Below are 25,722 nucleotides of genomic sequence, written 5' to 3'. Positions count from 1 at the left end.
TGTTGTCGGGGCCCATATCTTTGCTGTATCCAGTGCGCTGAGCCATTTCTTGATATCACATGGAGTGAATCGAATTGGCTGAAGACTGGCTTCTGTGATCGTGGGGACCTCAGGAAGAGGCCGATATGGATCATCCACTTGGTACTTCAGCTGAAGATGGTTGCAAATGCTTCAGCCTTGTCTTTTGCACTCACAAGCTGGGCTCCACCATCATTGAGGATGGGGATATTCATGGAGCCTCCTCTTCCCTTGTTTAATTTTCCACCACCATTCATGACTGGATGTGGCAGGACTGCAGAGCTTTGATCTGATCTGTTGATTGTGAGATCGCTTAGTTCTGTCAAAGCATGCTGCTTCCACTGTTTAGCATGCATGTAGTTCTGTTTTGCAGCTTCCACAGGTTGGCACCTCATTTTTAGGTACGCCTTGTGCTGCTCCTAGCATGCTCTTCTGCACTCCTCATTGAACCAGGCTTGATGGTAATGGTAGAGTGAGAGATATGCTGAGCCATGAGGTTACAGATTGTGGTAGAATACAATTCTGCTGCTGCTGATGGCCCACAACGCCTCATGGATACCCAGATTTGAACTGCTAGATCTGTTCTGAATCTATTCTATTTAGCACGGTGGCAGTGCCACACAACACAATGGAGGGTGTCCTCAGTGTGAAGGCGGGTCTTTGTCCCCACAATGACTGTGCAGTGGTCACTGTTACCAATACTGTCATGGACAGATGCATCTGCGACAGTTGGATTGGTGAGTATGAGGTCAAGTACGTTTTTCCTTCGGGTTGGTTCTCTCACCACCTGTCGCAGACCCAGTCTGGCAGCTATGTCCTTCAGGACTTGGCCAGTAGTGGTGCTACTGAGCCACTCTCGGTGATGGACATTGAAGTCCCCCACCCAGAGTACATTCTGTGCCCTTGCTACCCTCAGTGCCTCTTCCAAGTGGTGTTCAACATGGAGGAGTACTGATTCACCAGCTGAGGGAGGGCTGTTGCCTGAGGGACAGCTCTCCAAATTTTGGCACAAGTCCCCAGATATTCGTGAGGAGGACGTTGCAGGGTCAACTGGGCTGGGTGTGCCGTTGTTGTGACCGATGCTGGGCGGTCCGTCTGGTTTTATTCTTATTATTGTTATTGTTTCTCGTAGTGGTTTGTTAGAACTGAATGGCTTGCTGGGCCATTTCATAGGGCAGTTAAGAGTCAACCACATTGCTGTGGGTCTGGAGTCACGTATAGGCCAGACCAGACCCTAAAGGACATTAGTGAACCAGATGGGTTTTTACATCTGATAGTTTCATGATCACCATTAATGATACTGTACTAGCTTTTTTTTTTAAATTCCAGATTTATTTAATTAACTGAATTTAAATTCCTCAGCTACCATGGTGGGATTTGAACTCACTTCTCCGGATCATTAGGCCAGGCCTCTGGATTACTCGTCCAGTGACATAACCACTATGCTACTGTTCCCATGTACTATAACATTACCCACACAGGACAATCGAGCCACTGGATATCACCTCAGGCGATCAACGATCAGTCGCTTATCCCAATGACCAGATACTTACCTGTCAGCACCACCCACTCCAGACTATGATGGTTAATAAAATCATCATGCTCTCTAGCCTTTCTTGGTAAAATGGTATGGGTAATGTTGGTAGGTAGGTGTACTTAGCACTTGACCAGTGGGGACTACAGTGCATCCTATGCAATTAAAATGTCAGGAAGCAGATACCTACCACTACAGAACTAAAAATAATTTTAAACCTTTTCACATTTGCAAAAAGAAAAAGACACACATTTGTTGCTGTGGCGCTAGCTATAAAATGCAGCTGGGCACTTGCCACTAACCATAACTTACATCAGGAGCATGTCAAGAAATGGCATCACAATGCTGGGACATGGAAGATCGCAAAGGCACAGACATTTTAAGGAAACAGATATATTTTACAAAAATTAGAATTTGTAAATATTGAGAAAGCTTACAAATTCACACTTGATAGGTTTCCATACTCATGTCTGTATTCAGACCTGATAGTCAGGCATTACAGCTGTTATTAATGTTATTTATATTATCTTAAAAAGCAATGCATAACTTCTTGATATAATTTCCTTTAACTTCCATTAGTATACAAAAAATATTTGGATAGAATACTGATAATTTGCTTTTTGAAAGATTTAAGGAACACGTTACATTTTTCTCTCAGTTTAAAACTGCATGTTATCATAAAACATTCTTGAAATAATCACTTTTCTTTCTTCACTGCATCAGAATGAATCGAGTAGAGGAGTCCAATTCATATTTGACCTTTGACTCTACCCTTCATTTAACCCAACTGTTGTCATACCAACAGCAGATGAAGTTGAGAGACCCAACTGAACAACACTCCCTAATTGGAAACCGTTTTTTCTTTGAACTCTTGAGGAAAGCAGGTCATCACAGGCACTGGTGTGTTTGTTTATTTAAGAAAAAACTAACCACTGTGTGATAAAAGATGGTTACAGATTTATTGCCAGAAGATGTGAGTTCAATTAATTTGTTTATTTCTATTTTCTTGATTTTATTCTCCAAAAGCTTTTGAAGCTTTCAATAAAGCTGCAGAGGGAGGCAAGTGCACAAAAGAAGCACTTTTGAAAAGATCAAAGGCCTAACAGGCGACAAGAGCCTTGCAAAGGCAGTTGCTATGGAAACTCTGGTAGCAAAGGCCTTAATCTTCAAAACCTTTACTGCTTACAGCTTATTATTTGTATCCTTACTAAGAATAAATCTGTGGTGGCTATATCTCGAAATCAGAAAATGCATTCGAATGTTAGAGAATTGTGGCTGATAAAGATGAACAAAACGTGTTTTAATTGCTAATTCAAGAGGGTCTAACAAAGGTATACATTTTCTCCATTCACAAAAAGTATTTTACTGTCTTAAAAGGGTTCTATATATTAAAGCTGCATTTTAATTAATCATGTTGTTCAATGGACACCTGCCTTTTTACTTGTAGAAGCTTATCTCAGTTGGGGAAGTAATTCCTGGTTTTATCTTTAAGTATAGATGAAGCATTACACAGAGGTGAGGTTTGCAATTTTAGGAATGAGTGGGGGAAGGGGGCAGGGGAGGGAAGGAAAAAGATTATGGAGTCTGGCTCCCCTCAGTCCAATCACATCTCCGGACAGCCAATCACTCAGCAGCACTGACAGCTGTAGTACAGAACGCTGCATCACAGAGCATTATGCCCTCCCAGCTGGAGGAGACTATGTGCTTGTGAGCAGTCTACATGGAGAGGCAAATGAGAGAAAATGGTGACGAACAATAAACGGATAAGCTAACAAGCATAATGAGAAACGCACTGACCCATAAAGTCAGGTCAGTGGGTGGCAGATTGTAGTTAATTAATCTCTCTACTGAATTTGGTGGACCAATGCTGCATTTCAAATCCTGGTAGCTCTCATTACTGCCAATCCTAATTCATTTTACATGTATTTTGATAGATAAATTGCTGCACTTCTCTACCAATTACACACATAAGTTATAACTGTTAAATCTGTGAGTTGTTCAAGTAATTAATACTCAGACTTAATCAGTAACAATAAAACAGGTCTTTACTGGTTGGAGGTAGGGACTATACGTAGGTCTTTACTTCATGCCCACAGGCGGGAACTGAGGGGAGATCAGTACCCACAGTACTATTTATACCCCTATGGCCAGGAGTGGTACTGCGTATCACTACGCCCAACAAGTAGTGCAGTCCTGTCCATAGGTTCAAAGTAGCACACATATTACATACACAACATTCCTCCCTTCCTAGCTTTACAGTCATCTCCCCATTTAACATAACGTAATAACATATATACATATATAACTTCAGGTTTACATAACAGAATAACATAGATAACTTCATGTCAAAACAGATCACAGATTCAGTCTCTGCGGAAAACAGTTCACAGATTCAATCTCTGTGGTGTAGTCGGTTCACGTTGCTGGAGTGACTCATTCAATAGTCCTTCCATGGATTTAACAGTTTGAGCTTCCGAACTGAATTGGCTCCGTTCGGAGGGACCACGTGTGTGATCTGGTAGAGGTAATAATGGTTCAGATGGGTCATCTTCTGTTTCGACTTTTCCTTTTCTGCTTCTTGGAGACTCTCTGGGCTCCACTGTCAGCTGCCAGCTGCATGCGCAGTTCCTCCTTCTCTTCCTCCTTTTTCCGTAGTAGAGCCACCTTCTCCCGATGTTCCGTAGACTTTCGGTGCTCCTCCATGATTTCTGTATGGTGGGAGTCGAAGTTACAAGTTGGGCAGGACAGGACATAGTAATATTCGGTGTCGTCCTGATCTAGGCCAGCGAGAGGGTCTTCTATTTCCTCCATACCCAGCTGGGCGTTAGCCAGCTTTTGTTCCAAGTCCAGACATCTTTCCTGAAGAGACTTCTTCATGCGTACCTCTTCATCCAGCTTTTTCTGGGCTTTCAGCAAGTCATTTACTAATGACCTCATTTGAGATTTTACTACTTCAACTTCTTTTGGAGATTGATTGATCGGACTATTCAATCCCTCTACCGGAGCAGCTGTTTCAGCGGTCTGTTGTTCTACGTTGACGTGAGTCAGCGTACTTTTGGCATCCAAGGGTTGCTCTGTTGCAGTCATCTCAGTCCGTGTTGCCACCTCAGCTCTTCCAATAACCTTTGAGAGCTCCAAACCCCTTTCGTTTGAATATTGAAGTTCGTGTTCAAGTTTTTCCCATTTCAGAGTCCTGTCCTTCAGCATATGCAGGAGTTGGCTGACCGTTAACTCCTCTGACATCAGACGTTTTGTGTGCTCCTGCTCCATTTTCTCCATCAGCTGCTTCTGTTGTCTTTCCAGATTCTCCAACTCTATATCAAAGAACTCTTTCGTTGCATTCAACTCTTGCTCAAAACGGTGAAGCATTTGTTCTAATTGCTGTTGTAGTTTGAAATGGAGTTGAGTTCGAGCCCGATGTCCCTCAGAAATGGGCACATCAGTAGACTTGCCAGACTCAGAATCCACAGTTAAACTATGTTGTTGTTGCTCAGTGGAATTCTGTGCTGAAACTTTGTCTTTTGCACCTGAGTTGGGCTTACCATCATCCGTTCCAGAGTCTGGGCCGACTATCTTCACCGAGTTCTCACTCGTTATTGTTTGTAGGAAATGCCAGTCCATATTCATTTTCCTAATCCACTCCCGTCCTAGTAGTGGAGAACCTCCTTCAGATATCACATATAAGTCCATTATTTGACTGTCTTCGCCCTTGTGGACCACTGCAACCTCTATTTTCCCGATGGGGTACACTCTTTGCCCCGTGTATGTTTTCAATATAATCCCCGTATCCTGTAGGGGAATATGTTGGAATAACTTTCCGTAATCTTTCTTATTTATGACCGTCAATGCCGATCCAGTGTCCAATTCCAGTTTTACTTGGACTCCTTCTATCTGAAGAGTGACCCAAATTGTCTGGAGGTCTGCACCCTTACCAGCGTTGAGTACTCTTAAGCTAGCCAGTTCATTACAGCTTAAGCTAGCCAGTTCATTACTGCTAGCGTCTGAATCGGACTCCTGTTCGGTCACCTTGTGTACCTTTGCGTATTTTCCTTGCGGTGACTTCTTGTTGCTGGTCTTCTTCCCTGACCTGCATACTCTAGCTATATGTCCAAGCCTACCACAAGTTCTACATTCTTGGTTTTTAAACCAACACTGGTTCTGATCATGCGTTGTCTTTCCACAACGATAACATTTGCCAGAACTCACACCCAATTTGTGTGCACTGAGCTCCGGTGACCGTAGCTGCATTACTGCCGTGCCTCTCGCTGCAGCTTCGTGTGCTGCTGCCATAGTGACCGCCTTCTCAAGCGTCAGCTCATTCTCCTCGAGCAGTCGCTTTTGTGTATCCTGTTTAAATAAACCACACACAAATTTGTCTCGAAGTGCCTCTGTCAGTCCCGTTCCAAACTGGCAATATTTCGCTAATTTACGCAATTCCAGCAAATAATCAGCATTGCTTTCATGCTGTAGCTGCCTTCTGTCGTAAAATTTAAATCGTTCCGCTAGCATCAGCGGCGTGGGGTTTAGATGATCTTTCAGGACAGTAACAATCTCATCGAACGTCTTATCCGCCGGTTCATCTGGTGATAACAGGTGTTTCAATTGCCCGTATGTCTTCGCACCCATTAAATTTAATAATGTTAGAGCTTTATCTTGGTCACGAATTTTATTGGCCTTACAATAATTTTTTACTCTTTCAACATATATGGCCCAATCTTCGAGGTCACTATCAAAGGTGCTAATATTCCCGTGTTTAGGCATTGTAGATTTGCAATTTCTCAGATTTTTTTTTTACTGCTGTCCAAGATGGCGGCTTCCCGCTCTTGCCGTCGTCCTCCGCCCACAAAATGGCGGTTTTCCCGCGCTTGGCGGTCTTCACCCGTCCCCCAACGCCGTCTCCCTTCAGCCCCCGAGTGCGGCCCTTATCTTCGCCGCGATCGCCCGAGTGCGGCCCTTATCAGCGGATGCGATCGCTGGATCGCGAAGCGGCTCTCGGCTCTTATCAGGAGATGCGATCGCTCTGTTGAAACGCCTCCCGCTCGAAGCGGCTCTCGCGCCCTATTCCTCCAGCTCCCCCAGCCCCGTTCGTGCGGCCAACGCGGTGGACTGCCTGTCGCGTCGCTGCCCGGCTCAGACAACGGCTTACCCACCACCAAGCTGGAGAAGAAGCTGACGGTCGCCGATGGAGGCTCCGAGGTCAGGATGTCTTCCAGTGGGGTGGAGAGGGTGGAAACCTCTCTGCAACGTCCTGGCTGTGGACGAAGCTGCCGTGGAGTGACTGCCGCAGGGTCCGAATCAGACTCGTCGCCAGTGTTAAATCTGTGAGTTGTTCAAGTAATTAATACTCAGACTTAATCAGTAACAATAAAACAGGTCTTTACTGGTTGGAGGTAGGGACTATACGTAGGTCTTTACTTCATGCCCACAGGCGGGAACTGAGGGGAGATCAGTACCCACAGTACTATTTATACCCCTATGGCCAGGAGTGGTACTGCGTATCACTACGCCCAACAAGTAGTGCAGTCCTGTCCATAGGTTCAAAGTAGCACACATATTACATACACAACAATAACCCTCTCAATACTAGTAACAGACCATTACAATTGATCACAATTACAAATATTTAATTCACTGTTAATCAAGGATTGTGAAGTAGGGAAAATTTTGAAAATGTCATAGCCTCCTCCGATCTATGGTAGTAATGTCATACACACATGTTATACTATCACTAGTATTCTCAGTGCAGATAAGAAAAGTCAGAGAAAAGAAAAGGTCATTTGGTCCATTGAAGCTCAACTCCCTGGTACACTGTTTCTCCCATCACAACATCTACAGAATAATAGAAGTTTGCAGCATAGAAGGCGGCACTTTGCTGGAGCAATCCAAAATTAATCCGAGTGCCCGTTGCCCTGCACTCTCCCAATTGGTAGCACTCTCGCCTCTGAGTCTGAAGTTTGTGGGTTCAAGTACCACTCCAGAGACTTGAGCACATAATCCAGGCTAATACTCCAGTGCAGTACGGGGGAGTGCAGCACTGTCCGAAGTGCCGTATTTCGGATGATATTTTAAACCGAGGCCCTGTCTGTCCTCTGAGGTGGACTTAAGTCACTATTTCAAAGAAGAGCAGTGGAGTTCTCCCCGGTGTCCTGGCCAATATTTATCCCTCAACCAACATCACTAAAAACAGATATCTGGTCATTATCACATTGCTGTCTATCACACTGCTTTCACCTTGCTGTGTGCAAATTGGCTGCCGTGTTTCTTACATTAGATTGTCATAAAAACTCATCTGGTTCACTAATGTCCTTACCTGGTCTGACTCCAGACCCACAACAATGTACTTAACTGCCCTCTGAAATGGCCTAACAAACCACTGGTTGTAACAAACTGCTACGGAAAACAATAAGAAGAATGAAACCGATGGACCACCCGGCATCGACCTCGACTTCGGACATGACAATGGCACACACAGCCCAGTCGACCCTGCAAAGTCCTCCTCACTAATATCTGGGGACTTGTGCCAAAATTGGGAGAGCTGTCACACAGAAGACTCAAGCAATAGCCTGACATAGGTATAATCACAGAATTATACCTATCAGCCAATGTCCCAGACTCCTCCATCACCATCGCTGGTGGATATGTCCTGGTGGGTATGTCTTGTCCCACCGGTGGCACAGTGGTATACAGTCGGGAGGGAGTGACCCTGGGAGTCCTCAACATTGGCTCCAGAGCCCATGAAGTCTCATGGCTTCAGGTCAAGCATGGGCAAGGAAACCACCTGCTGATTACCACCTACCACCCACCCTCAGCTGATGAATCCTGCATGTTGAACACCACTTGAAAGAAGCACTGAGGGTAGCAAGAATGTACTCTGGGTAGGGTTGCAAAGGGGTGGAAAGTTTCCGGTAAATTTCCGGAAATTTTCCACGGGAAGTTTAACTTGAGAATTTTGGGAATTTTGCCCAAAAATGCACATGCTAGCATAATATTGTTTTTTTGTATTTCTTTCTTTTTTTTTCCCCACAGGTCCTCTCTTAAAATTACTAACAGAGATGGAATCTTAATTATTAAGGAATTTCTTAATCAATATATGTTTATCTTCTTACTTGGCTTGTTTTAATAATTACAAGTTTTGTGTGTGACTGTGAACAAATGTGTCCTGATTGGTTGGATGAGTGGATGAGCGATTAGCTCCCTCTATTTGTAATATTTGCATATCGAATTGTGATTGGCCTGCAGGCATCTGCAAGACTGCTATAGTTTTTTTAAGATCCAGGTTAGGGGTCCTGAGGGAAGTCATTTTGTTTTCTGCTGATGTTGTGATGATGCAGTAAGTAAGTCAGACTTTATACCAAATAAACCAGTTACTTGTTGAACTCTGTTGTCCTTCAATTTAAAATATACAAAATAATACACTATTGGTGATGTAGCATCGTGTGTGTACAGGTCATGCTTCCATCACATGGAGCATCAGCAAAAATGTACTCACCCTGTTGCAATCGTGCTGATCGACCGCAGTTCGACACAGACATGAATGCCCTTTATTTCTCTGCATAGAACAATGCCACGTTTACCGTCGGATGTGTGGAAGCATTTTACCCCAGGCATTAAAGATGGAAAGACTGTGTACATGTGCAAACACTGTAGAAAGCCATATGTAAAGAATGCCACAAAGATGCAGCAGCATTTATCCAAATGCAACAACTTCACTCATATTACGTCTATTGGGTGCGCAGCTCATGGGCTTAACCTGCTCCTCAAGGACATCATGGGTTTGAGAACCATGGAAGCACTGTACAAGAGAGCCAAGCAAGTTGTTAAGTATGTCAGGGGAAAACAGGTAGTTGCAGCAACCTACAACTCCAAGCAAATGACAAAGAACAAGAACACCACACTGAAGCTGCCCAACAACACTAGATGGGGTGGTGTTGTCATAATGTACAACAGCCTTCTGGAGGGTAAGGAGTCGCTGCAAGAAATGGCAATATCCCAGTCTGGGGATATGGAAACCACCATCAAGAAAATACTGCTGGATGATGTGTTTTGGGAGAGTGTGGTTAGCAGCCTTAAACTACTCTCACCAGTAGCATCTGCAATTGCTCAGATTGAAGGAGATGACGCTGTCTTGTTAGATGTTCTCAGGCTTTTTACTGGTTTAAAAGAACAAATCAGCATTGCCCTACCCACATCCCTGCTGCTCAAAGCAGAGGAGAAGGCAATTGTTCAATTCATACAGACACGTCAAGAATTTTGTGTCAAGCCGATTCATGCTGCAGCATACATGCTGGACCCAAAGCATGTTGGGAGACCAATACTTTCTGGAGAACAGATCAACAGCGCTTAGAGTGTGATTTCTACCCTCTCACACCATCTCAATCTGGATGTGGGCAAAGTTCTGGGAAGTCTGGCAAAGTTCTCTACCAAGCAAGGTCTTTGGAATGAGGATGGGATATGGGAATCATGCAAGCATATCAGTGCACATACCTGGTGGAAGGGACTTTGTGCATCTGAGGCCCTGTCACCTATTGCATCGGTGATACTCCAAATCCCACCTTCATCAGCGGCCTCTGAACGAAACTGGTCACTTTTTGGGAATACGCATACAAAGGTGCGCAACAGGCTGACTAACAAGAGAGTGGAGAAACTGGTGGCTATCTGGGCGAACCTACAACTTATTGAGCCAGATACAGAAGTGTCCACCACACAGCTAGACACTGACACAGAGGAGGAAATGGACACGTCAGAGCCAGAGAATCAGGAGGAGCAATGAGGAGTAGAAGACTCAGAAGACTCATGAGTAGAAGACTCAAAGGGACAAAATAAGGACAAATTACAGGCTAAATAAGCTGACGCTCTTTTTATTTTATTTTAGATGGGTCTTTTTTGTGGGGGTTCAATGAAGTTCAAAATTATAACCTAAATAAAGTTTTGAAAGCCTGTTTTTATTTGTATGGAACAGTATGTCTATTTTGACGACAAAGATAATATAAGGGTCAGAGACAAAAACCATCAGTGTGCAAAAAAACTCAAAATTCCCATAAATTCCCGAAAATTCCCATGGAAAGTTTCCTCTTTTAAAAATTCCCAGAATTTTGCAACCCTAACTCTGGGTGGGTGACTTCAATGTCCATCAGCAAGAGTGGCTTGATAGCACCACTACTGACTGAACTGGTCGAGTCCTGAAGAACATAGCTGCCAGACTGGGCCTGCGGCAGGTGGTGAGAGAACCAGCATGAGGGAAAAACCTACTTGACCTCGTCCTCACCAATCTACCTGTCGCAGATGCATATGGCCATGACAGTATTGGTAGCAGTGACCACCGCAAAGTCTTTGTGGAGACAAAGTCCCATCTTCACTCTGAGAACATCCTCCATCAGGCGGCGAGGCTATAAAGCAGCGGCAGAGACCAGGTAGGCCTCAGAGCAGCAGCGGGAAACTCGGTGGCGGCGGCAAGGCTATAAAGTAGCGGCAGAGACCAGGTAGGCCTCAGAGCGGCGGCGGGAAACTCGGCGGCGGCAGCGAGGCTATAAAGCAGCGACAGAGACCAGGTAGCCCTCAGAGCGGTGGCGGGAAACTCGGCGGCGGCAGCGAGGCTATAAAGCAGCGACAGAGACCAGGTAGGCCTCAGAGCGGTGGCGGGAAACTCGGCGGCGGCGGTGAGGCTATAAAGTAGCGGCAGAGACCAAGTAGGCTTACCAATCTCAGAGAGAGGGAGAGAAGTAAAAAGTAATCGAAGTGTGACGTCACCAGAAAGCAGGTAAGTGATTGGTTGGGGAGTAATTCTCTCTTTTTAATCTTTAACTCTGTGGTTTATAGTTTCTAAGCTCTCTGTGGTGTAGCGGGGACAGTTTGTAAACCAGGGCCCTTAAATATATATCATTTAAGTGTAGTGTAATTGGTGGGATTGATTTGATTTAATTTATTTTGAATTAATTAAAGGGTAAGTCATGACAGGAGAGCTCGGCCCTGTGGCATGCTCCTCCTGCATTTCTGGGAACTCAGGGACACTTCCTGTGTCCCTGACAACCATGTGTGCAGGAAGTGTATCCAGCTGCAGCTACTGGCAGGCCGCATTGCGGTGCTGGAGCTGCGATTGGATACATACTGGACCATTCGTGATGCTGAGGACGTCGTGGATATCACGTTTAAGCAGTTGGTCACACCGCAGGCAAAGGTTGCACAGGCAGAAAGGGAATCGGTGACCAACAGGCAGAGTACTAGGCGCAGGCAGGTAGTGCAGGGGTCCCCTGTGGCCATCCCCCTCTCAAACAGATATACCACTTTGGATACTGATTAGGGGGATGGCTTACCAGGGGAAGGCAGCAGCAGCCAACTTCCTGGCACCATGGGTGGTTCTGCTGCACAGGACGGGAGGAAAGAGAGTGGGAGAGCTATAGTGATAGGGGATTCTATTGTAAGGGGAATAGATAGGCGTTTCTGCAGCCGCAAACGAGACTCCAGGATGGTGTGTTGCCTCCCTGGTGCAAGGGTCAAGGATGTCTCAGAGCGGCTGCAGAATATTTTGGAAAGGGAGGGTGAACAGCCAGTTGTCGTGGTGCATATAGGTACCAACGATATAGGTAAAAACCGGGATGAGGTCCTAAAAGCTGAATATAGGGAGTTAGGAGGTAAATTTAAAAATAGGACCTCAAAGGTAGTAATCTCAGGATTGCTACCAGTGCCACGTGCTAGTCAGAGTAGAAATAGAAGGATATTTCAGATGAATATGTGGCTAGAGGAATGGTGTAAGGGGGAGGGATTCAAATTCCTGGGGCATTGGAACCGGTTCTGGGGGAGGTGGGACCAGTACAAAACGGACGGTTTGCACCTGGGCAGGGCCGGGACCGATGTCCTAGGGGGAGTGTTCGCTAGTGCTCTGGGGGAGGGTTTAAACTAAAATGGCAGGGGGTTGGGAACCTGAGCGGGGAGGCAGAGGAAAGGGAAACAAGGATAAAAGCAAAAGACAGGAAGGAGAAAAACGAAAGTGGCAGAGAGAGAAATCAAGGGTTTAAATCAAACATGGCCACAGTAGTTAAGAATTCTAAAAGATCTAAGAGCGTTAAAAAAACAAGCCTGAAGGCTTTATGTCTTAATGCGAGGAGCATTCGTAATAAGGTGGATGAATTAGCTGCGCAAATAGAGGTAAACGAATATGATATGATTGGGATTACGGAAACATGGCTCCAGGGTGGCCAAGGCTGGGAACTCAACATCCAGGGGTATTCAATATTCAGGAAAGATAGGCAAAAAGGAAAAGGAGGTGGGGTAGCATTGCTGGTTAAAGAGGGGATTAACACAATTGTAAGGAAGGATATTAGCTCTGATGATGTGGAATCTGTATGGGTAGAACTGAGAAATACCAAGGGGCAGAAAACGTTAGTGGGAGTGGTATATAGACCTCCAAACAGTAATGCGGAGGTCGGGGATGGCATTAAAAGGGAAATTAGAGAAGCGTGCAATAAGGGCACAGCAGTTATCATGGGTGACTTTAATCTACATATAGATTGGGCTAACCAAATTAGTAACAATACTGTGGAGGAGGAATTCCTGGAGTGTATACAGGATGGTTTCCTGGACCAATATGTCGAGGAACCAACTAGAGATCAGGCCATCTTAGACTGGGTATTAGGTAATGAGAAAGGATTAATTAGCAATCTTGTTGTGCGAGGCCCCTTGGGTCGGGGCGATCATAATATGATAGAATTCTTCATTAAGATGGAGAGTGAAGTAGTTGACTCAGAGACTAGGGTCCTGAATTTAAATAAAGGAAACTACGATGGTATGAGGCGTGAGATGGGTAGGATTGATTGGGGAATGTCACTCAAAGGGTTGATGGTGGATAGGCAATGGCAAACATTCAAAGATCGCATGGATGAACTACAGAATTTGTTCATCCCAGTTTGGCATAAAAATAAAACAAAAAAGGTGACTCAACCATGGCTAACAAGGGAAATTAGAGATAGCATAAGATCCAAGGAGAGGATATATAAATTGGTCAGAAAAAGCAGTAAACCTGAGGATTGGGAGCAGTTTAGGATTTAACAAAGGAGGACAAAGGGATTAATTAAGAGGGGGAAAATAGAGTATGAGAGTAAGCTTGCAGGGAACATAAAAACTGACTGTAAAAGCTTTTATAGATATGTGAAGAGAAAAAGATTGGTGAAGTCAAGCGTCGGTCCCTTGCAGTCAGAATCAGAGGAATTTATAATGGGGAACAAAGAAATGTCAGACCAATTAAATACATACTTTGGTTCTGTCTTCACAAAGGAGGACACAAATAACCTCCCAGAGATGTCGGGGAACATAGGGTCTGATGAAAGGGAGGAACTGATAGAAATCAGTATTTGTAGGGAAATGGTGTTAGAGAAATTGACGGGATTGAAGGCCGATAAATCCCCAGGGCCTGAATCTACATCCTAGGGTACTTAAGGAAGTGGCCCTAGAAATAGTGGATGCATTGCTGGTCATCTTCCAAAATTCGATAGACTCTGGGACAGTACCCATGGATTGGCGGGTAGCTAATGTTACCCCACTGTTCAAAAAAGGTGGTAGAGAGAAAACGGGGAATTACAGACTGGTAGGCCTGACATCGGTAGTGGGGAAAATGCTAGAGTCCATTATAAAAGATGTAATAGCAGAGCACTTGGAAAACAGTGACCGGACCGGACAAAGTCAACATGGATTTACAAAAGGTAAATCGTGCTTGACTAATCTACTGGAATTTTTTGAGGATGTAACTGGTAAAATAGATAAGGGAGAACCAGTGGATGTGGTGTATTTGGATTTTAAAAGGCTTTCGATAAGGTCCCGCATAAGAGATTAGCATGTAAAGTTAAGGCACATGGGATTGGGGGCAAGGTATTGACTTGGATAGAGAACTGGTTGGCAGACAGAAAGCAAAGAGTTGGAATAAACAGCTCTTTTTCCGAGTGGCAGGCAGTGACTAGTGAGGTACCGCAGGGATCGGTCCTTGGGCCCCAGCTATTCACAATATATATTAATGATCTGGAGGAGGGAACTAGATGTAATATCTACAAGTTTGCAGACGACACAAAGCTGGGTGGGCGTGTGTGTTGTGAGGAGGATGCCGAGAAACTCCAGTATGATTTGGACAGGTTGGGTGATTGGGCAGAAGCATGGCAGATGCAATATAACGTGGATAAATGCGAGGTTATCCACTTTGGTGTCAAAAACAAGAAGACTGATTATTATCTGAATGGCAATAGATTGGGAGAAGGGGAAGTGCAACAAGACCTGGACGTCCTTGTGCACCAGTCGCTGAAGGTAAGCATGCAGGTGCAGCAGGCGGTTAAGAAGGCAAATGGTATGTTGTCCTTCGTAGCGAGAGGATTTGAGTACAGGAACAAGGATGTCTTGCTGCAGTTGTACAGGGCCTTGGTGAGACCACATCTTGAGTATTGTGTGTAGTTTTGGTCGCCTTATCTGAGGAAGGATGTTCTTGCCATGGAAGGAGTGCAGCGAAGATTCACCAGGCTGATACCTGGGATGGCAGGAATGACGTATGAGGAGAGATTGGGTCGAATGGGCTTGTACTCACTGGAGTTTAGAAGAATGAGAGGGGATCTCATTGAAACTTATAAAATTCTAACAGGACTAGACAGACTAGATGCAGGAAGCATATTCCCGATGGTCAGGGAGTCCAGAACCAGGGGCCACAGTCTAAGGATAAGGGGTAAGCCATTTAGGACAGAGATGAGGAGGAATTTCTTCACCCAGAGAGCAGTGAACCTGTGGAATTCTCTACCACAGAAGGCAGTAGAGGCCAATTCATTAAATATATTCAAGAAGGAGTTGGATATATTTCTTAAGGCTAAAGGGATCAAGAGATATGGGGAGAAAGCAGGGACAGGGTACTGAATTTGGATGTTCAGTCATGATCGCATTGAATGGCGGAGCAGGCTCGAGGGGCCGAACGGCCTACTCCTGTTCCTATCTTCTATGTTTCTATATTTCTATCATGTGGTGTGGCACTACCACCGTGATAAATGGGATAGATTCAGAACAGAGATCTAGCAGCTCAAAACTGGACATTCATGAGGCGCTGTGTGCCATCAGCAGCAGCAGAATTGTATTCCACCACAATCTGTTACCTCATGGCCTGGCATATCCCTCACCCCATCATTACCGTCAAGCCATGGGACCAACCCTGGTTCAATGAGGAGTGAGGAGTGTAGAAAAGCATGCCAGGAGCAGCATCAGGCATACCTTAAAATGAGGTGGCAACCTGGGGTAGCTGCAGAGGACTACATACATGCTAACTGGAGGAGGAGGATCCATGAACATCCCCATCCACAATGATGGTGGAGTCCAGCACTTGAGTGCAAAAGACAAGGCTGAAGAGTTTGCAACCATCTTCAGCCAGAAGTGCTGACTGGATGATCCATCTCAGCCTCCTTCTGAAGTCCCCACCATCACAGAAGCCAGACTTCAGCCAATTCGATTCACTCCACATGAAGAAATGGCTGAGCGCACTGGATAAAGCAAAGGTTATGGGCCCTGACAACATCCCGGCTGTCATGCTGAAGACTTGTGCTCCAGAACTAGCTGCTGATAATGCTATCAAGCAGTACTTACTCACCCAATAACCTGCTCATCGATGCTCAGTTTGGGTTCCGCTAGGATCACTCGGCTTCAGACCTCATTACAGCCTTGGTCCAAACATGGACAAAAGAGCTGAATTTCAGAGGTGAGGTGAGAGTAACTGCCCTTGATATCAAGGCAGCATTTGACCAAGTGTGACATCAAGGAGTCCTAGTAAAATTTAAGTCAATGGGAATCAGGGGGAAAACTCTCCACTGGCTGGAGTCATACCTAGCACAAAGGAAGATGGTTGTGATTGTTGGAGGCCAATCATCGCTGCAGGAGTTCCTCAGGGCAGTGTCCTAGGCCCAACCATCTTCAGCTGCTTCATCAATGACCTTCCTTCCTTCCTTCATAAGGTCAGGTGTGGGGATGTTCGCTGATGATTGCATGGTACAGGAAACTTTCTGGTATCCGGCACTGACGGGACCGAGCTGGTGCCGTACCATCAAAACTGCCGTAGAAACCAGCGCTAATGTTAAAACATACGGAGCTTTTGAGCTCCGTGTGAATCAACAAACCCTGTTGCTTAGCAACAGCTTCAAAACAGTCGGCCGCAGCTTAAAAGCGTCTCTGTAGCTAAGCAACAGCTTCAGCTAGACCTTGCAGAGCCTGACTGGAAAAAAAAAAGCAACGAGAAGTAAAAAAAACTTATAGGAAACGGCTCCTGAATTTTGCCGGTAGATAGAGCTTTCCGGACATTTAACCACCGGTTAAACGAAAGTTTCCTGTATTCTGTTCTATTAGCAACTCCTCAGACAATGAAGCAGTCCATGCCCGCATGCAGCAAGACCTGGATGACATTCAGGCTTGGGCTGACAAGTGGCAGGTAACATTCATGCCACACAAGTGCCAGGCAATAACTATCTCCAACAAGTGAGAGTCTAACCACTGCCCCTTGACATTCAATGGCATTACCATCGCCGAATCCCCCACCATCGACATCCTGGAGGTTACCATTGACCAGAAACTTAACTGGACCAGCCACATAAATACTGTGGCAACAAAAGCACATCAAAGGCTGGGTATTCTGTGGCAAGTGTCTCACCTCTTGATTCCCCAAAGCCTTTCCACTATCTACAAGACATAAGTCAGGAGTGTAATGGAATACTCTCCACTTGCCTGGATGAGTGCAGCTCCAACAACACTCAAGAAGCTCGACACCATCCAGGACAAAGCAGACCACTTGATTGGCACTCCATCCACCACCTTCAACATTCACTTCCCCCACCACCAGCGTACCGTGACTGCAGTGTGTACCATCTACAAGATGCACTGCAGCAACTCGCCAAGGCTTCTTCGACAGCACCTCCCAAACTCGCGACCTCTAACACCTCGAAGGACAAGGGCAGCAGGCGCATGGGAACGCCACCACCTCCAAGTTCCCCTCCAAGTCACACACCATCCTGACGTGGAAATATATCGCCGTTCCTTCATCATCACTGGGTCAAAATCCTTGAACTCCCTCCCTAACAGCGCTGTGGGAGCACCTTCATCACACAGACTGCAGCGGTTCAAGAAGGTGGCTCACCACCACCTTCTCAAGGGCAATTAGGGATTGGCAATAAAAGCTGGCCTTGCCAGCGATGCCATATCCCAGGAACGAATATAAAAAAAAGCCCTGTCCTTAAAAAAACAGCACATCATCTGATTTACTGTGAGCAGTGTAATGTAACATCTGCCTCAGTATGTGCCCATATATTTAGATATGCACACTTTTATTTATTATATATTTGGGTAGCTTCCTTTACTGGCATGCGCTCCAACATGCCTAATTTTCAAAATATTCATTGCACCCAGGCAATTCAATGCATTTGCGAGCAGATCCAGGATAACCTTCCCTTATGATTTTAAGGAAAGGGGAAATTTCAAGGTAGGCAGAGTCAGTAGCTCTGACACAGATGCTCATTGACCCAGTTTTGGTCACCCTCCTTCTGTGGGTCGCCATCCATTTTTGTCTGATTCCATCTCTGTGAGGCATCTTGGGACATTTTGTTATATTAAGGGCATTCTATAAATGTACGTTCTTGTTGTTGATCCACTGCATCTGGGAGCAGTTCCAGGAAATCTCCCCTACTAACTCCAGATCTGGAATAAAATATTCACCTTTTGCTCATTTCCACAGGTGCTTAATTCTGCACAGTTGCATTTTAATGATTTTAAATAAGTAAAAATTGTTTATTTTTCTCCTCACTTTTTGAAGATAGTTGTTAATTCATTTGTGGAGGAGTAGGAATGGTCAGAGCAGTACTAAACATGGGCCAGTCTTCCGTTAGCACTTTCTACTTCCTTCTCATGCTTATGTCTGCTTGTTCATTAAAATTACTAAAGTCAAGAACTTTCCCCTTTGGTTTTTACTGGTGCCAAAGCAATCAGTGGCTAATCACACCTCTAATAAGTAGATCTTCTCATTCATTAACTTCAGCAGTAACTAACTTAACCTCAAAATATTTATTACAATAAATGGGCCTGCTCAAAACATAAAATAGGATGTATTATTTGCAAATAAATTTGAAATGATTTGGTGTTTTGGATTCAAAGCAATAACAAATGAATTATGATTTTAACCAGAATAAATGAGTGTGTTTTGCTATTCAGATAAGCACTTTTATAATTCACTCAATCAGATATTTGTAAGCTTCAGATTCTACTTGCTGGCTATGTGAGATAAAAATAAAGTGCGTCTCATTCTTTGTAGATATGTGTAAAGAACTGCTGTCAAAATGCTGTCAACATGTAACAAAAATGATTCATAAAAGCCCCTTTAGTCACATGGAAATGAGTCATCTGGAATCTGTGTTTTCTATGACTTCCAACGTGTGGAAATCTTTGATTTTCATTGTGAATTCAAAACCCTATAGAACAGCGTGGGATGTTTTTAAAATACAAAACCCAAGCCTAAGTAAATCTTTATTCATTGTCATCCGTATCCAGAATTGATTGGACATCCAGAGACACAGTTACTTTCAATTTTTAAACAACATTTGAGAATTTGTTTCTCATCTTGTGGTGAATGATGGCTGTATCTTCTGGGGGTTTTCAGACTATTGGGACACCTGCATTTATTATGGCCCGTAATTTCTGATCCCTATGAGTGTGTACGAGCTGTGTACACATCCGTCGGGACCTCGCAAGTTCCGGTTTCAGGCATGCGAAGCGCATACGCTGAAAACCGGCACTTCCGATCTGTCAAGAATCCTCTTGACAGATCGCACCCCTGCCCTGGAGAAGGGCCTCTGCGGGGGGAGAGTTCCGCTTTCTGCAGAGCCTCTGCCCGCTGAAATCCCTTAAAAATCTTACGCCAGGTAAAGGCAGGCGTAAGGCCTGCTTTTACCAGCATAAGAGTTTAAAAAAGTAAAATAATTTTTTTCCAACTCATTTATAATGTAAAAATACTTTTAAAGAAGGTAAGTTTATTTTTAGCCCCGTAAAAAAAACTTTCATTTTCTTCAAAAAATTAAATTTTTGTTTAAAATATTTAATTGAATGTAATTTTAACTCATTTTAAAAACGTGATTTAAAAAAAATGCATTTAATGTTGTGTTTTTTTTCAGTGATCCCCATTCATACTTTTGACAGAGTCTACCTGTCAAAAGTATGAAGGGGGATTCCCTTCTCCCATTGGCTCGCTTGGCCCACGTGATCCCAGGGATGCTTGCGAACCGCCTGCGCCCCTGGGATACCTGGGCCTTTGCGCGCGTGCCAGGAGAAGCCCAGGGGCAGAAGAGTCCGGACCTCGGGAGCCCTCGGGTAAGGGCGTAGATTTTTTCCCGATAGGAGGCATCTGCACGCAGGAAGCCTCCTATCGGAAATTACGGGCCTATATTTCTACACCACTGTTCAAGAATTTCAGCTGGTAACCACCTCCGCCAGAGTCAGTCTCATGTAACATTGTTCCCTTAGCTATTCCATCTATCAAATCAAACCTGTGTTAAAATCATATTAGTTGGACAATGTTGCAAATTTAAACTTTATTCTATTCATTAAACCTGTTAAGTGTCTTTCCTATTATTAAGCTAGCATTTTCCCTTTCAATTTCTACAAAGTCATTCATAATAAGAGTAATTAACCAGACATAAGTAGCAGACTTCCGACTCCTATTTGTTTTTTTATAAATACTAAATGTCTGTTTTATCAGGTTGGTGTAACACAACTTTAGTCATCTATTATGGTCTTGCAGTCAGACAAACATAAATGCCATATGTCAGCGAAGCCAATATCCTCTTTTTAGGGCTCGGTCAGTGTCAAGACACCATTGCGTCGGAGCACCAAAAAGTTATGTTCCAATCAAGCGCAGACATGGCGCACAGTGGCACGTCAATGAGATTTAAATGAAGCATTTAAACTTCAGCTGTTAGGCTTTTTACAGTGCCAATGCTCATAACTGTTAATTAGGGGAGTACTTTCTGTTCAAGTAATCCCATTTTATAGAAGAAAATAATAGTCTGACCAGAATCCTTTTGCATTTTAGAGGTTATGCCTCCTAAAATATATGATTTTTGTAAATTATTTTACATTTAACATTTAAATATTAAACATTTGCCAGAATCATTGTCTATACAGTAATGATACACATATGGTAACATGTATATAATTTCTGATAATTAATCCAGATCTGCACTTCCAAAAAAACTGTGTTCTGACAAAGAATCTACAGTATATGCAAAACATAAACTTGCCTCCCACTCCAAGATACCAATAGACCCGACTCACATCAACAGGCCCTTCATCCCAAACCCACGACCTCTTCCACCTAGAAGGACAAGGGCAGCAGGCGCATGTGAACACCACCACCTCCAAGTTCCCCTCCAAGTCACACACCATCCTGACTTAGAAGTATATCGCCAATCCTTCATCGTCGCTGGCTCAAAATCCTTGAACTCCCTGCCTAACAGCACTGTGGGAGTACCTTCACCACACGGACTGTGCAGTAATAGCATGTGGAAATGTAAATACTCTGCACAAATTACCCCTTTCCCTTAGTTAATTCTGACTAAAGTAAGGAAAATGGGTAACCTACACATATTTTTAGGGCACTGTAACTCAGTTTGAAGTTAGCTTTAATATCTAATTCTAAAAATTGCAGCTGGTGCAAAAATTGAACATTGACAACATGACAAAGTTAGCATAAAACACATTTTATTGTGAGTATAAATTTTAAAAATAAGATGACATAATAATATAAAGTATAAGGTGGTGGGCTTACACTGACCCATAGTAATTTAGTATTTAGACCATTTTTACAAATAAATCCTTTTTCAATAAACTGTTTTAACGGTCCATATCACCCCACTTCTTTGGGCTGCTTAACTCTTACTCTACTTAACAAGTCTATATGATAGATAAATGTGTGTGCATATCTAGGAATAAATCCTATGGCAAACATTTTGAGGATTGATCCAGTTAACAGTTGCTATTTACTACCTTCGGCTGTGACCATGTTTGCAGGTACCTGCTTAAACATACTTATATACTCACCCAAAACAAGAAGTTCCATCCTTTGTTCGCTGTTACCCACAATGTCATCTGGAGTGATAACAGAGCAGTAATAAGCCCCACTGTCTCCCCAGTGTAACCTCCCAATCTGGAGATCTGCATCTGTAAGAGACCAAACAATGGTAGGTAATTGACCTGAACAATGTTGGAGGCCAACCTTCAGTCTACAAACGTGCAATACATTCTCATTAATGTCCTTTTACCATCTGCATTACTTACTTGTTGGTGAGGAATTCCTGTTTAACATTCAATGCACAAGGATATTATTGCAGACAGAGCAGCCAATTTACTACCGTCACAGACGGTGACAGACAGCTGTAGTCTATTGTAATATACAATTCTCAGCAGACTGAAAAGCAGGATCATCTTTTTTTTAAATTTCAGGTATGATACTCACTGTGAAAATGATTAACTCAATGGGGTGAAATTCTCCTTGGACGATAGCACATAAAACGGGCCAGTGATTTCCTATCGCCCATTTTGCTCCACCGCTCAAGATGAATTTCACGACCAAAATTTTTGCTTCCAATTTTTGTAATGAGACTATATTTAAATATGTTTTTCTAGAACATGGAGATTGCTTTAAAGCCACACATTGTAGAGTTTTGTTACTTCACAAGTGGACTCAGATTCCAGGTCATAATCAGCTTATATGGTGTACACGTACAGCAGCCAATGTTTTCTTTGTTGGACGAATATAAAGTGACCTTTGTGTTGAAGCCACAGGGACATTTGTGTCTCACCCATTGTAAGTGTAGGTGAGGCCCTCTGATAAAGCTGGTAATTATGACCATCACGATCTATACATACAGTCATTTAGAACTGGAAAGTTAAAAATTTTGGCTATTCGAATCCAAAGCGCAAGGGGGAAAAATTCGGTTGATTTGCGCCTCCCTAAGAGGGCGCTAATGGGGCTCAAAGCAACTAGCACCCGGGCGCGGCGCTGCCAACGCCTCCCGCGAAATTCAGCACGAGGTTAGCGGCGGCGGTAACCGTTAGGGCCCCCTGACTTACCGCTGGACGCTATGTCTGACAGGCACTCCTCTTGAGTGCCGGTCTCTTTTGCTGGCACTCTGATCCCTGGTTGTCCAGCTGGGCCCCGGGTTGTGCTCCGCTGGCCCCTCCCCTATAATAAGTAGCGCCCCAGTGAAGTTAGAGCCCCAAAGGGGGCACGACTCAATTTTACCTCCAAATGTTAAATGGGGCTGGCACATGTGAGAAAGCCTCTATTTGACCACTGGTGGCATGCCTGTAAACCCACAGCAGTGACCAAGCAGATGCATACAGCCCTCTAGGAATTAAACGTGAGATTTATATTATATTGAATTATTTAGGTGCAAAACAAACAAATCATGTAAGTGGTCCAGAGTTCACTCCATAGCATCAATTGAGTACAATGGGGCCTGTGCTGACGCAAGCTAGGAATTGCACCAGCGCATCAACTTGACATGTAATGCATGATTGTTCTAATGAGTAGTAAGTTAACTTGTTATTTAAATATCTTATGCAAATACTAATTATGCAACAAAAAAATGTAAGTGACTCCAATATCCAATTAATTTACTATCTTATTCATAGAATTATTAGCAAGTAAAGATGTTGGAAATAAATCCTTACCGTTGATGATGGTGATTTCCCGTCCTTTGTAGTACTCTCCCAAGGTGACTGCAGAACCCTGACGGGAAGCCACAACTCGGACGGTGCGACTGTTGTCCGCACAGTCTAGGTATGGGTCCCATGTGGGATTCTGTTCTTTCTGGCTTATGTGTGCAGCGGTGCTGTGGATGCTGAAGGCATCTCTGGTACGATCCTTGCAGTATGACTTAAAGCGCCACTGCACCACAGGTTGTTGGATAGACGTGGTGGAGTACTGACAATGTAGAACAGCAGGCTGGAACAACATGGCTATCTTTTTATATTCAGAAATGGTCACTTGAACGCCAAGAGATACACCTGTAGGTATAAAGAAAATTGGTTAAGCATGAAAAAGACTTCGGGCTGGATTTTGCCGGCGCTCAGAGGGGGGGTTTGGAGGTGGGTCAGCTATCAAAATAGCAAAGATTGACAGCGGGTAGGAAACCCACTGTCAACCTGCCTCCACATGAGTCTCCCAGGTGTCAGGTCTGTCTGCGCAGAACTGACCAGACACCAAGCGGCGGGGGAGACAATTTAGATAATTAAATGGCTTGTTAACAGCCAATTTAATGCTATTTTGAGCCTACCTTGCAATTTTGTGTGCTCCCCCTCGGGGAACACGCCAGCTCACTCTGTCGTGAGTTGAGTTTGCTTTGATTTATCGGATAACCCGACAGCTGCAGAAGTGGTATAAAGGATGCCATGTTGCAGATGTTCAGTTTCAGCGATAAGAAACTGTTGGTTACTGCATTTGTAAGACATAGAGCTTTCTGTAGCTTGCAAGTGTTTGGAGCCAACTCTCTATCCAGTGGCACCTCATTGGAACAACCTCTCTCACCATTGACAGATCGCTTCTGTCATCTCACCTGCAGCTGCCATCTATTCCAGCAACATCGGCGCCCTTGAAAAAAAATCTCACCTTGGTCCTCTGAATCTCTCCACTATCAGCCCCAACACCAACATCACCAGGCACACCAGGCTCAGTCAAATGCTCTGAGGATATGGGTTCAAATCCCACCATGGCAGCTGGTGGAATTTAAATTTAATTCAATTTAATTCTGGAATTAAATGTTAGTCTTAGTAATGGCGACCATGATACCATTGTCGATTGTTGCAAAAACCCATCTGGTTCACTAATGTCCTTTAGGGAAGGAAATCTGCCGTCCTTACCTGGTCTGGCCTACATGTGACTCCAGACCCACAGCAATGTGGTTGACTCTTAATGCCCTCTGAAATGGCCTAGCAAGCCACTCAGTTGTAAACAACCGCTACGAAAAACAATAAGAATAAAACCGGACGGACCACCCGGCATCGACCTCGGCACCGGAAACGACAACGACAACGGCAAACCCAGCCCTGTCGACCCTGCAAAGTCCTCCTTACCAACATCTGGGGGCTTGTGCCAAAATTGGGAGAGCTGTCCCACAGACTAGTCAAGCAACAGCCTGACAGTCATAATTACTGAATCATACCTTACAACCAATGTCCCAGACACCACCATCACCATCCCTGGGTATGTCCTGTCCCACCGGCAGGACAGACCCACCAGAGGTGGTGGCACCGTGGTATACAGTCGGGAGGGAGTAGCCCTGGGAGTCCTCAACATTGACTCAGGACCCCATGAGGTCTCATGGCATCAAGTCAAACATGGGCAAGGAAACCTCCTGCTAATTACCACCTACCGCCCTCCCTCAGCTGATGAATCAGTACTCCTTCATGTTGAACACCAATTGGAAGAAGCACTGAGAGTAGCAAGGGCACAAAATGTCCTCTGGGTGGGGGACTTCAATGTCCATCACCAAGAGTGGCTCGGTAGCACCACAACTGACCGAGCTGGCCGAGTCCTAAAGGACATAGTTGCCAGACTGGGTCTGCGACAGGTGGTGAGGGAACCAACAAGAGGGAAAAACCTACTTGATCTCGTCCTCACCAATCTACCTGTTGCAGATGCATCTGTCCATGACAGCATTGGTGGAAGTGACCACCGCACAGTCCTTGTGGAGAAGAAGTCCCATCTTCATGTTGAGGATACCCTCCACCGTATTGTGTGGCACTACCACCATGCTAAATGGGACAGATTTCGAACAGATCTGGCAACTCAAAACTGGGCATCCATGAGGCGCTGTGGGCCATCAGCAGCAGCAGAATTGTATTCAACCACAATCTGTAACCTCATGGCCCGGCATATCCCTCACTCTACCATTACCATCAAGCCGGGAGATCAACCCTGGTTTAACGAAGAGTGCAGGAGAGCATGCCGGGAACAGCACCAGGCATACCGGAAAATGAGGTGTCAACCTGGTGAGGCTACAACACAGGACTACTTGCATGCCAAACAACGGAAGCAACATGCGATAGACAGAGCTAAGCGATCTCACAACCATCGGATCAAATCAAAGCTCTGCAGTCCTGCCACATCCAGTCGTGAGTGGTGGTGG

The 25,722-nt window shown here is 44.5% G+C and overlaps 1 protein-coding gene across 2 annotated transcripts in view; it reads right to left on the bottom strand.

The window, feature by feature from the left end:
* ildr2a (immunoglobulin like domain containing receptor 2a) overlaps positions 1 to 25,722 on the bottom strand; it is a 153,751-nt gene that overhangs the window by 58,838 nt on the left and 69,191 nt on the right. For both annotated transcript variants that reach the window (XM_086006882.1, XM_086006883.1), the window contains exons 2-3: positions 23,267 to 23,602; positions 21,632 to 21,751 (exon numbers count right to left, since the gene is read on the bottom strand). In XM_086006882.1, coding sequence (XP_085863008.1) covers positions 21,632 to 21,751; positions 23,267 to 23,602 — 456 coding nt within the window. The remainder of the gene's footprint in view (positions 1 to 21,631; positions 21,752 to 23,266; positions 23,603 to 25,722) is intronic.

The sequence above is a fragment of the Somniosus microcephalus genome, chromosome 14, assembly GCF_052327205.1.
Source record: "Somniosus microcephalus isolate GS21.2 chromosome 14, FLI_Smic_1.0, whole genome shotgun sequence".
Taxonomy (NCBI): Eukaryota; Metazoa; Chordata; class Chondrichthyes; order Squaliformes; family Somniosidae; genus Somniosus; species Somniosus microcephalus.
The sequence above is the reverse complement of the archived record's forward strand: the minus strand, read 5'-3'. Positions and strand labels throughout refer to the sequence as shown.